Consider the following 13,883-nt stretch of genomic DNA (forward strand, 5'->3'; position numbering starts at 1 on the left):
ATGCATTATTTATATTGTGTGCAAATTACTCCTTTGAGTTAAAGATGAAGGTTTCATCTGAAAATGACAAAATGTACCAAGTCGGTGAAACCGAGCGGAGCTGTTTATTTCCAAAGTTAGCATCTTGAACTTGAGCTGGTTTGGTTGCTATTGTAGCACTCATCTTACTGCACTGACAATCTGTAATACCTGTGTTTCTTTACATAAATGCACTGTGTTTGGTCTGGATGATGGAGGACTATTTTTCACTGCATGTCCTGACGTATAACATCTGATAACCACTGATCAAATGTGAAAGTCTTGCTTTACACTGATGCTGGAGGCATGCAGCCACAGATGAGGTGAGACTCACAGGTTCTCCTGTGGGTTTTGGTTTCTGAGCCTTATGTCCATACCAAAGACTTCACTTTTAAATATAACCTGTAATAACATGCACTAAGACTTTGGGTGTATAATCTCAATCTTCTATGTGATGGACATAGCCATAACAAATGAATTCTGTAATATGACAGATAAACTGGGACATAAGTGGAAAAATTGGTGACGTTTGCAGTTCTGGAAATTTTGTCTTTTATAAAATTACTACTACATCAGGACAGTATTAAGGATAACTTTGTTTACTATCGTTGATGCTTTTGTAAATCCAACAGGTAAATAATATTTTTATTTATGGGATGGCAAAAAAACACAAATGTATCCATGAACTGTTTCTCTGTGTTAGCATTAGATGCCTGAGTGACTCGCTTTATTTGTTGTACAGATTGGATGTGTGGGCCGATGTCCAGTGTGTGTTTGTTTTACTATTTATTTAGAGTGTGTTGTTGTATAGAAACTGTAACCTTGCAAACCATATAACCTTGTGAATTCACAATAATCTGACTTGCACTGTTATGATGTTTTGTAGCATACTGTTTAAGTGTCATAGCATCACCTATCATATACAGTTCTGTTTTCAATATGATTTGTTCATTGTGGTGAATAGTGAGAAAACTGTACGTAAGAAAACTCTCAAGGTTCTGCTTGTGATCCAAAACCTTTCAGAACTGGATTTTGGCAGGAAATTATCCCAGAAAATATTTGCACATGTTTTGAAATGTGGAAATGTGACTATCCATAATTACATGGTGTAATATTAATGTCAACATCTAGTAAAACTACTGTCAAAGCAGATTACATTATTGTAATATATAATCTCATTTGCAGTATAATTGAATATGGAGCAGTTTAGACAAACTTTCCACACTCATGTTTAGTTTTTGAATCCGTTCTCTCAGTTTATATATTTCTCTTTACTGTGACAACAATTGCATTTATTTGGTTAGCACTGATGTTTGTGTTTGACGAAGACTTTACCCTTCCTCTTGTTGAAAGTGGTTCAGAGCTGTAGAACTGCCCTCCACTGTTGTGTTGCTGTGGTCAGTGTACAGGGGATTTTTTTTTTTTTTTTTTTTTTTGCATTTTAGCAAGTTCTTTTATAAGGGGAAGTGATTGTTGATACTGGTTTTTAAAGACTTTTTAAAACTAATAAACATTTTTAAGTACATCGGTATTCTGGGGTTAGTGTTTCTTTGCATTGCTGATTCCCAATCAGCCAATTCCCAAAATTTATCTGTGGAAAACAAATAAAACAGAATGTGATTATTTGCTGATCCTTTTTGATTATACTCAATTGAAAACAGCACAAAGACAATAGACAATGGAGAGGGGCATCCTGGAAAGGTTCAGTTGTTCACAAACAAGGATGTTTGGATAAAGGATGTTCCTACATGAGCTCAGGAACACATTGTCGGTGAACACAGTTTGTTTGAAAATGACTGCATTCTGTTATTTACTTTTCACACAGCGTCCCAATTGTTTTAAATTCGGGGTATTAATATTCACTTAAAACAAAGGCAAGGCTTTGCATGAAACTCTGGAGGCTTAGTAAATAGAGGTCATTTGTTGGCATTTCTTAACTACTTACTGCATGCTACCACTGCTGAGGGGCAGGGGCAAAATTTCTTTTAAAAAGGACACTGGCTGCACGCAGTGGGGTATTATGTGACTCAGTTTTAAAGTATAACTACTTCACCTCTGAAATAAAAACAAAAACCATTAACTATTCAACCATTTAGAGGTGCGCAGAGGACAACTCATTTTCTAGCTTGTAGGGCAGCATGTATTGAACTTCATCACGTTTTCTCCACTAGAAGAGCACTACAACATGATTCTGTCCTTTTAGAGCACCATAGAGGACACTTGATGACATTTTCTTCCACACAGGGCCACCACAGAGGGCACTGGTTTCTTTGAGAGGGAAACAACCTGTGACTTTTTTCATCTGGACTTTTACGAAACACATACTGTCATTGACAAAAGGCTTTTTTAAATGGAAGATTTATGTATTTAGCTCATCCTCCATTAGTTCCTCCCCTTTCTCCTCCTGTGGTTCTGGCCCTGTAAATCTTCTCTTAACACCTCCTCCAGGTCATCCCAAGCCTCCTCCTCTGGTTTTTCCCCTACTTACTACTCTCCTCCCCTACTTCTATCGCACCTCCCCTAACCCATCCCCTCGCTCTTCCTATAGGTCTTCTTCTAATTCCTCCTCTAGTTTCTCCATAGTGCCTCCCCTCTCCTCCTTCCTTTGCTCCCCCCTTGCTCCAACACCCCGGGGTCAGAGGAGGAACAGCGAGCCTCAGGTCTGTTATGGAGCCCCGAGCCAAAATGGGTGAAGAACTTCAGGCTTTTGATGAAGAGGAGAAAACAGTTTGGCAGTAGGTGGCGCAAGAGAGCTGCAGAACATGAAGGCAAGCCTTTTGTTTTTCACCTTGAACTTGAATTCAGTTTTCACTGAATTGACCTAAACTCAGTTGAATTTATCTGAATTGTTCTGAATTAAATGAACTGAATTTCCATGAACTGAATTCATTTGAATGGATCTGAAATTAATCTATTTGAACTGCTTTAAACTGAACTGATTTACATGGATTTATATTGATTAGAATTCATTTGAACTGCATCATATTAACTTGAATTGGATTAAAGGACCATGCTGTGGTGAGAATTGTGTCCGTGTTGCTGCACCACGACTCAGGTGGGGTGTCTGCACAGAGGAAGTGTGATCTGGGGGGACAGCATGAACCTCAAACGTGCCTCCCAGTAAAGTTCCTCTGTGCAAAGAAAGAAAACGATGGTAACACCACTCCAAGGAAGGCTGTTCATATGTCTATCAACACCCAGCACGGACCAAGATGAGCCCATAGTGACAAGGACCTCGGTGCAGGGGTCCACACTAGGCAGAGAGGAGGAAGAAATAACTGCAGTGGTAAAAGCTCTAATAGTAATATTAGGAACAATGTGTTAAAAAAGCATTACAATGGGGAGAAAAGGTAGAAGGAGTTGCATTAAAGGGGAGAAGAGAAGAGAAAATATGACAAGAATGGAGGAAAGCCTTGTCAAGAAGAGGAGAGAAAAGAAGAGACGGGACAGGACGATATGATCTAAGAGAAGAGTGGAGAAAAAAGAGAATGAGAAAAAGGGAAAGATGAGAAAGAGGAGCACAGTGGAGAGGAGAAGAGACATGAAGAGAAGAAAAAAGAAAGGAAAAAGTGAGAAGAAAATATTACAGTAAGGCAGGAAAAGATTGGGAAAAGAGAAGTGAAGTGAAGAAGAAATGTGAAGAGACAAGAGGAACAAAGAGGAGCACAGGGGAGAGCAGACAAGGTGTGACCCCTCTGATGTAAAAGCTACTTATTTCATGTCATCAGATTTCATGCATGTGATAAATTACACCTCTCTTATCTTACCCTATCTCAGTCAGCCATGTTTTTTGTTGTTAGCTGGACCAAAGGTCACTTAGTCACATTTGAAGCTTCAAATGTCTGTTGTCATATGCTGTGATAAAAAAAATGTCAATCCTTGCACAAAAACCTCAATTTCAATACAGCATATAGCAATAGTATAATATCATTAATTACAATGTGCATCATTCGAAAGTTGATTTACAATTCAAATGTCTGCGTTATGAATGAAGCTTTGAAACTTTGCTGTGACTAGTTTTTGTCACAGCACATTATTGCCTTCTTGGAATATATTGCTTATTTCATATTTTTGCACTGCTTAACATGTTGTTCAGCCTTTTGTTTTTTTGTCCTTGCTGACCTGTATTTTTTTTTTCTATGCAAATAAACTGAGTGCAGTGTTTAAACTGGAGTCAAATTCCTGTGCACACAAACTTGATTCTGGTTCAAGCCCTGCTTCAACAGCCCTGCTTCAGATAGGAAAGACCTGGGCGGCTTTGTACAATGGTTGAATTTAGACGTTTGTCTGAAGTTTAATTAAATATCTGATTACTGTCAGCTGTGGACACATTCATGCAGTATGTGGGAGGTGAGAAGTATAATTACTGTCCTACACTGCTGTCCACTGAGCAGCTCCACTGAAACAGTTGGGTGTTCACTCCCTTACTCACGCACACTTCAGAGACAGTTATTGAAGTAAGGGTGATTGCCATTCACTTCCTAGAAAGATTTTCAAATACAGTTAAAATTACTTTTGTTTTTTGTGCAAAATGTTTAGGTTTTACTGAACAACACATTGCAGCGAACTGTAATAGTAACATTTAAACCTGTGCTAGAAACTGGCTTCAGCCTTCTTGCTGGGAGTAACATGAACTCCCTTGTTTTTCGTGCCGCAGCACAAAACACCAGCATCATGTTCTGACTGTTTGATTGATGACAGCCCAAAGCCTCTCTGCCCTTTTCTAACCAACTACTGTTTATGTTTCTCCAGACCTGTGTCTGAGCCAGAAGCATGGCTGCACACAATTAGTTACAGTAGCAGCTTGCCAGACATGGTGAGACCATTTGTGAGACTAGTTTTTGTTCTGGTTGAGGTTCCCACTGGTTCTGATTCAAGCTTAACTTTTCTGACCGGTTTCCTAATTTCCAGAGGCCATCGCTTTCAGTTTTATTGAAGTATACTCAGCTTCAGTTTTGCAGGAAATCTAACCTGTGATACAAACACAGAAGCAATGGTGTAGTAAGTATACTATCTATATCTGTTAGCTTCTGATATATTGTCATCAGATTTTTAAAAGAATCAGCATCGACCAAAAAAATCCTTTCATGTGACGTATAACTGACAATTGACATGCAAGTTTTCACCTGTGGCAGTAATCAGACAATACTGATTGGATTTTGGGCTGAAATTTGGAGAACCTGAATTTCACATTAACAAATGTATTCAAATCACCACACATATGGCTTGTGTACGCTGTGTGACAAATAAACATCTGAGTCCTTAATTCAAATTAATTCAGCTAATGTCCCAACTCCTACACTACACTTAGCTGCAGACTGATACAGTCAGTGTCAGTTGTCACTGATACATATATCGAATACATTTTCTTGTACATACGTAACGTTTTAAGGTATTTTAGTTGTGTCATTTCATTGTGCGCTGCCTCATATTTCCAGTCCACTACATTTCAAAGGGAAATTATACTTTTAGCTCCAGTACATTTATTTGATGACTTTAGAGATTTATATTTTCCTCAATCTATATCGGCATCTTATAAACTGAAATACAATATTGCTACAGATTAAAGTAGCCAACAATAGGCTGTGTAGCATAGCTAAAACTAGTTCCAGCCAGCAAAACACAGTTTAGGACAACGTAATAATGCATCAATAACAATAATAATATAACAATGCAAGTGACTGGAGCCAGAGTGCTTTTACTTTTAGCTGATAGTACTTGAATACTTTTAATTAACGTACCAAAACACAACTTTTACAACTTTTACTTGAACGTCTTTAAACCTCTTATTGGTGTCAAATACACTCATTAAAAGATTGATGATGCGTTCACTTGCCCCTACATTGGTTCTCCTCTGGGGTTTCTCAGGCTGTAGCAGCGACGGAGAGAGGGCAACAAGAAGAGGAGGAGGAGGGAAGAAACCGAAGAGGAGGAGGAGGAAGAGGAGGAGGATGGATACAGTGAGTGACGACGGTGTCACAGCTAACCACTAGGTCAGGTTCACGGTATCTAACTACCAGCGTAAACATACAGAGGGCACAATAGAGGCAGAGTAGTAAGTAAACACCACAAGAGTCTTCTGTTTGGCCGGACCACTGTCTTCTTGTTGTTGTCGCTCACTGGGAGGAAGAAGGGCGAGGATAGTATGGCTGCACTTTCTCCACAGATCCGAGGACTTCAGACAGATGAGGTAAACTAACGCTCCTATCACGTTTACCAGCCGTTAATGAGCCTGCTCATGTGATCACGTCGTTAGCCAGCTGGCTAACTAGTTAACGCTAACTGTCGCGAACTGAACTGAAACGTCCTGAAAAAGTAATTAGCGAGCTAACCAACTCGTTAGCTAGTCCACTCAAAACCGAGAGTTTTGTGTTAGCTGAAATGTGTTTCTTACTGATAGAAAACCGATGTTAATGCGCTTTACCTTTTCGCAGCTAACGTTAATGCTATCCATGACTTCCTAATTAGAGAGCGCTAGCTGTTGACTTTTTCAGACAGGAAACCCAACAGGCTCCTGAGCTGTTCATGCCTCTCTGATGGACCCTGCTCTAAACACACACACACACACACACACACACTCACCAAACACACACTCACCAAACACACCCCCCCCAAACTCTGAATTATCTTGCTGAAACTCATGTTGCCAGAGCTCTCAGTCCAGATAACAGGGCCCTACAGGAGTCTTTCACGCCAAGCCAGTGTGACCCATTGCGAAATCTCATGATGATTCACCAACTTAACAGTAAAAGCATAAATGAGGCTGGGGTTATGGTGGGAAATGTGCAGTACTGTCAGGAAGTATTGTCAGGATGATGCAACATCCTTGCAACTTGGGGGGGGGGGGGGGGTCTGCACGACATGCATGTGAGAGGCATGCATATTAAATAGTCACATTTCTGTGATTCATCAGATAAGACAGAAGGGGATTGTTTTGTTTAGTATTATTATTATGATTCATTACCTTGCTGCTGATTTTTATAGTATACTCATCTGTTTATAGCATACCTGTACATACCTGTGTGTGTGTGCCATACCAACACAAAACAATATTCGCTGTCTGTGATTATTGTATATAGTTATAGTTCACATTCTAGATAAAAACTTTATTAGTTTATGTTTTTATTATTTGATCTTCTTATCTACCTCTTTGGGCTGTCCTTGTGTTGCTTGGTTTATGATTTATGTGTGCCTGTAATTTTCCATCAAGATTAATGAAGTACTTTATTTCCATCCAAGTCTTTATGACGCTGTCATATTAATAAACTCATGAGTATGTTTTTGTCATTTCAGGAGGAATCCAGAATTCTAAAAGTGAAAGTCATTGCAGGAATTGGGCTGGCCAAAAAAGATATACTTGGAGCCAGGTAAGTTGTAAACCAGGTATGTCCAAACTATTCCATAAAAGCCTGTGTGGCTGCAGGTTTTTGTTGCACCCAGTCAAGAGTTCACCTGATTTTCAGCTGTAGGCTGAGATCAGCTGATTAAATCAGTGGAGCTTAGTCTGCTCCCTCTTTGGTTGGAATGAAAACCTGCAGCCACAAGGCCCTTTATGCAATAGTGTGGGCATGCCTGTTGTAGACAGTTAACACTTACTTGTACTGTTATGCTTATGAGTAGTGTCGCACAAAACAAAACCCAAATGTATTTAATTTACAGTGATATATCAAAAACAAATCTTTGCATTTAATAAGGCAGACATTTTTTTCTTTAGCATTTACTGTAAAAAATGATTGATTTATCACAATTGTTGATGAGTAATTTTTATGTTAATTTCACAGAAACTTTGTTGGTCATGTTAGACTATGTTATTCATCTGTAAGATTGAAGTAATCATTTTGCTGTGCATATGTAGTAGCCATTTCCTGTCAGTTTTCTTCTGTATCTTCCGTAAACAACACTTGACAACACTTGTTTCATGAACAAACAGCACACAGTGATCCATGAATCAGTTTGTATTTCATTATTCTGACCGAGTCCGCCTTTCTCTCCAAAACCCCAGTAAGATCCAGAGTAACCTAATCTGTATTATTGTAGAAGAATGATTCAATTAAACTCTGGGTCATGATAGTTTCTACAAATGTTGGTTTATTTATTTTCATTTCTAATTCTAGCATTTTGGACGGAGTGGAGGTGTACATGCTTAAAATTATCTTTTTTGCCATTTTCACAACAGTCAAAAAGTCAAATCTTCAATTTTTTTTTTCTTTTTTTCAAAAAAGGTTTTTCTTCTCTGTGCAGACAGCCCTGACTTTTGCAACACCGGCACTTCCTTCAGTAGCATGAATTAGCAATGAGTGCCGGTTAGTCTACAGTGTCATTTTGTTGGGAATTTTAACTATAAAAAAACACCCAAAACAGTTCTCCAACTTTGGAAATGTCATCCCCTTAATGACCTGTCTACAGCCTTTTCACGTCCTGTTTTGTTTCTTTAAAATTCCGGATTAAACAGTTAAAAAACTTCTTCTAACCTTTAAATCCAATCTAGCAACAACATCTAATCAAGAGTTTAGGAAATGGTCATTCTTTTCAGTGTTTGAGAATTTTTATGCATTTACTCCTACTGTATGCTTAATTGTTCATGTTATAATTAAAATTTCTGTGTTAGTATCACTCTTACGTAACACCAGCCACTTAATACATTACTAATGCTTCAATATTGCTGCAGGCCTAAAGTGGCATTGAGATCGGTAATGGATACCATTGATGGATGTGGTTTTAATGCATGTCACAGTACCTCAAACTATTATAAATTAACAATTAAACTCAACTTTCCGTTGAGCATAGAGAAGCTGGAGCCATTAAGTTAATGTTTCTTAGCTCTGAATGCAGTGCCTGATCTGATCAGACATGATGTATAGTGAAAGTGGATGGAGACTCGTGACAGAAAAACCACACAAACTCCTAATACACACAAAGAGCAGAAAGTAGATCATAAATGTTTAAATCTTTATTGACTATAGCTGACTCTTAGTGTTTTTTCCTTTTTCTATCAGTGATCCATATACAAGACTGTCCCTCTATGACCCTGTCAATGGAGAAATCACAAGTCTTCAGACTAAAACAATAAAAAAGGTGAGTATGTGAACATCTGCATCTGCAATTACACTTACTCTGTGCGGTTACTCATACTTTAATTTAATTTAATGTTTCCTCCTCACCTCATGGTACATGAAGACATTGGACCCGAAATGGAATGAAGAATTCTTTTTCAGAGTAAGTGAAACTTAAAAATGAACATTAAACATAAATATAAAATGCATCTATTTATCTCCTGTGTTGTTTGAATATTTTTTGCACTTGTATGTGCAATTTTATAACAGGAAACTGGATTAATTTATTGTATTTTTCATCATTTGTAGCCATACAATGCTTAAAGTCATGCTATTGTTGAACCAGTACTTGTGCATTTTGACTATAAAGTCTGTGTTATGCTTCAGGTTGATCCCAGGAAGCATCGTATGCTGTTGGAGGTGTTTGATGAGAACCGTCTGGTAAGTTATTTAGTTATTTTCAACCGTAACGTGTATAATTTTGATAATACTGAAAAAATGGCCACATTTTCTTTGGAATTGCTCTAGTACTTAGTTTTCCTCTGCAGATTATTTGATGTTCACTGTAAGTAGTTGGATTGCAAGTGTGGAAGGCCTGGCTCACTTTAGGCCTGCAATTAATGATGATTTTTCTTATCCATTAATCTGATGAATATTTTCTTGATTCATCATCTGGTCTATAAAATGTCGGAAAATGCTAATAATTATTATTAGTAATAAAATAATCTGTATGTATAGCACATGTTTCAAAATTCACGTTACAAAGTGTTTCACAAAGGCATTAAAATAAAATATGTCATAAAATCATCAGGTTTTAAAAGAAACCTTCAAATAAAATCAGGAAAGGCTCTGTGATTAAAGTATGTTTTAAGAAGGGAGAATGCTGAGTTAGCCGACCTGATTTTGTCAGGCAGATCGTTCCAGAGCTTCAGGGCCCTGACTACAAACGCTCTGTCCCCCCTTGTTTTCAGCCTCTGGAACAAGACAAAAGACTTCTGCCTGAGGATCTCAAGGTCGAGGTCTTTTGGGGAACGTTTTGGATTTATTTCCGCTTGTGAATCGAGTAAACTTGATCCTCTTTAAGAGGAAAGAACGTTGCTTAAACCTATCTAACATCACGAAATTGTTGTAGCTCGTTCACCTACGGATAATGTGTTCACATCTGTTTCCTGATGTGAAAAACAAAATTTTATTTGTCTCATTTTAGTGTAAAAACACATGGAAGACAGTCGTACCAAAGGTGGATAATCTGCTACACCTGGACCTTTACATGACAGATGTTGTTTGTTATATTTATGGGGTCATGTGTTTAGTTAACTATACTGTGCTTATTCAGGGGACTGGACAGGGGAAATCTTTGAGAATGACCAAGTATTGGAAATCAATTTTCAGAGCTACTTTGGGACATGTCTTTAATTGATAGTTGTAACACACTCAGCCCAAAGATGCTCAAGCCAGCAAATAGTCTCGCAAAGGTTTGAAAATATAAAACGGAACAACTGGCCTCCTCTGACTAACAGAAAAGCTTTTAACACAAATCTGTCAAAATCAAAACATCCATCTTTTTTACATAACTTAATGTGTGTATACCACAAAACAGCCTGAATGCCAAACGAGGCAATGTTTCATGTTTGTGTAGATAAGGGTACCCTCCAGTCAGTGTTTAACTGTGGTTTGTCTGCCTGATACAGCCGCCCTTATTTTGCCATGGCATGTGTGATATTGTTGGAAACCTGGGAGACCATTATTCAGAGCTGTAAATATGGGCAAATCTGGCTGCCTTAAGGGCATCCTAACACCTGCTGCTTACTGTACAAGTGTGGATGGAGACTGAAAGAGTCACGTATCACATTGAATGTTGAATATTATGCAGGTGATAGGCATTCTGTGTGGTAATTTGTTGCTAAATAGTTTCTGTTATGACACAAATGCACAGTGTTCTGTGTGTGTTGCAGCAGCTTGGTGAAATGTGACGTTTGGTTTGTTGCGTGACGGTTGATTGACTTAGGGGGCAGGAGACCGCAGTGACTATAGATGCTGGCGTCTCGTGTTCTTTGATTGATTACACAGTTGCTGCACAGCAATGTTAAAGCTTTTGGGAATGTCAGGTTGATATCGGTTGAGCTGCTGACCCAGTTTCGTGCTGGTCTGATGCACAGCAGGTCCTGGGACACCTGAGCAGTGCTGTCTTGAGCCTTGCTGCTAACTGTGCTCTCTGTATGTGACATAAACACAGTCGAGCAGTTCGCCAACATGAACGATTCCAAAGAGTTTGACTCCTCTAAATGTCACCACACTCCCCACAGGCAGACTGAGTGTGTATATACACATGTATTGAATGAATTATAAATAACATCTGGGGATTAATGGGAGCATTACAATACAGGACGAGCAAAGTAACACATCCAGTAGGTAGTGTAGCTGCACTTACACTCTGCATTGTGGATTAATTTGTGGCTCCATATCCACACATATTATATAAAGGCACATATAAAACCCTTTCTTTGGTATTCTATAAAGTAGTAAACTTATTTTATTTAAGCTACAGTAGTCTGTAACTCTAAGAAATAGCTTTTTTCCCACTCTAATTCCCTTTTTGAGCTATTTTCTGGCCCGAAAAACAGTTAAAAATATTGCCGTTTTTAGTTGAACTTTAGATAATAGTAGTTCTTGAAATATGTCTTGCCGTTTGTGTACTGACATGCAATCATGATGTGATTTTTACACATAGTAGCTGTCATGTCCTCCTCATGGTGAGACACTGATTCATCAACCTGTCCAAACTGGTGGAGTCTGTTCAGTGAATAAAACAAGAAGCAGCACATTAGATTTTCAGTAGAATCAAGTGAGTGTGCAGCTTTGTGTCGGCCCTCTGTTTGTAAGTATCTCTTCTACATGTCTAGAACTAACAATGCTGTGCTATGAAAACAAAATCATGTCCTTGCTTAATCCCACTCCCTTTCAGCTGTTATGTCTCTGATCACTGTAGTAATTCTGTATTCTTCTTGGCGATGTATGAAGCAGCTTGTACAACATTGAACAGCTGTTGCAGTTCGAGGTGTTGCACAAGATTCGGCATAGATTTGACTTTGGTCTGCAGTCCCTCAGCAGGTCACGATGAAAAATAAATAGAAGCTGACAGTGTACACACACTCATAAGGTTAGCTCTTCACTTTGTTTATTTTGTTTGTAGTTTGGCTGAATGTTTGGCTAGAACGTCGTCCGTCACAGGTTTACAGTCATGTGGGGGAAAAAAGCCTGGGTGTGACAGATTGAAGGCTGCCTTGTCATGCTCCAGGTAGATTTTGTAGTAATTTGGAGGGTGTGTCAGCGCTGTGAACGTGCTTCTGTGCGCGTATGTGTCACAGCTGCTCCGACGCATACAGGAATGTGTAGAGAATGAAGGAATGTTGTTAATTTGCCTCGTGTTACCAGTAGAGCCTGTTGGCTTGCTATTTGCTATTCATTATATAATTATTGTTGTACAATGACAAATCCTCAAAATCATTTTTGCGATCCACAGTTTAACCTTTCACCTAGTGCCCTTCTGAGTGTCCTTTATTCAGCATGCTGCTGTTTCATAAGCAGGTCAAGCTGTTATGTGAAGGAGGGGTGTCCCAGGCAACACCACGAGAGACCATATAATCAAACAGCAATGTTAGATTATGTGGTCTCTCGTGGTGTTACAATGCCCTTCCTGCTGATTCCAAGTTGTCTCGTTCCAGCAGCACTCACATACTCTCAAACACCAGTGGATGACATATTCAGAATCACACGCATAAAAAAACTGGGTTTCCATTCAAATATCACACGCTGGCATGGAGACGTCTGTGTAGCAGACCCTGTCTCACTTCCAGAGAACGCATGGACAGAGGGTATGCACCTAACATCACCATATGCAGAAGTTGCCATGGTTATTACCCATTGAATGAATGGCCGTCATGAATTCACATGGAAAACAGTGATAAAATGGCAAATAGCTGTTGTGCAACCAACTGCACAAATAAATGTCAGGAAGGATTCAGGAAGACGTTTGCCCAGACTGCTGAGGACTAACAAGACGAGACACAACCATGCTTTTCAAACTACAGTGAAAGATCAACATAAAGTTTCAGAGTCCACAAGAGTAAAAGAGTTAAATACATCACAGTTAACCCAACAGTAATTCAACAGATGCTATAGAACTGTACGAGCATTAGGGGAAACCATATACAGTATGTATGAATATGTATGTACATACAAAGGTCAGTTTCTCGCCACATTTCAACATCCACAGAGCATTCTCTGTCCAGTTCTTCGTACCGATCCTTGTCAATTCGGATGGCCATTTCTTCAAGATGGGGTTCTGTTTTCCTCCAGATATGGCAAATCTCTCCATTCACATCAGACAGAGTAGATTTGTTTTGCCACTGAGTGCTGGTGAGGGGAACCAGAGAATGTCATAAAGAGATGTTACCACATACGGTTAAACAGCTGGTTAGCCCTACTCATTACAGCTTCTCCTTCTGATTGTCAGAGCCATCCATTGTCTCTCATGCTCGGCCTCAAGTCTAACCCCACCCCACTGACACAGTTTATAATGATGCTCACACACATTCTCTAAAGATTGTATTAAATATAGCTTGTCCTTCAGTGTTTCCTTCGGGCATAGTGTTCATTTTCATGAGTCTTGACCTATGACACCATACTTTGTGTTGTGTACAGTCTTATCTTGTGGCCTACCTATCACCATCAATGGAACCGACTTTTGGCTGGATGAGTGAGTAATAGCCGGTCACGAGTTGTCCTGGTAGTTTGTAATGTTGGTTTAAA

General features: G+C 39.0%; 1 protein-coding gene across 1 annotated transcript in view; it reads left to right on the plus strand.

Moving 5' to 3' along the window:
- The first annotated feature begins 6,003 nt into the window (after positions 1-6,003).
- Positions 6,004-13,883, plus strand: part of nedd4a (NEDD4 E3 ubiquitin protein ligase a) — a 28,235-nt gene continuing 20,355 nt past the window's right edge. Inside the window, exons 1-5 of the mRNA XM_041953191.1 lie at positions 6,004-6,208; positions 7,312-7,385; positions 9,015-9,093; positions 9,196-9,234; positions 9,459-9,512. Coding sequence (XP_041809125.1) covers positions 6,164-6,208; positions 7,312-7,385; positions 9,015-9,093; positions 9,196-9,234; positions 9,459-9,512 — 291 coding nt within the window. The 5' untranslated portion in view covers positions 6,004-6,163. The remainder of the gene's footprint in view (positions 6,209-7,311; positions 7,386-9,014; positions 9,094-9,195; positions 9,235-9,458; positions 9,513-13,883) is intronic.

Source organism: Chelmon rostratus, chromosome 1 (genome assembly GCF_017976325.1).
Source record: "Chelmon rostratus isolate fCheRos1 chromosome 1, fCheRos1.pri, whole genome shotgun sequence".
NCBI classification, from domain to species: domain Eukaryota; kingdom Metazoa; phylum Chordata; class Actinopteri; order Chaetodontiformes; family Chaetodontidae; genus Chelmon; species Chelmon rostratus.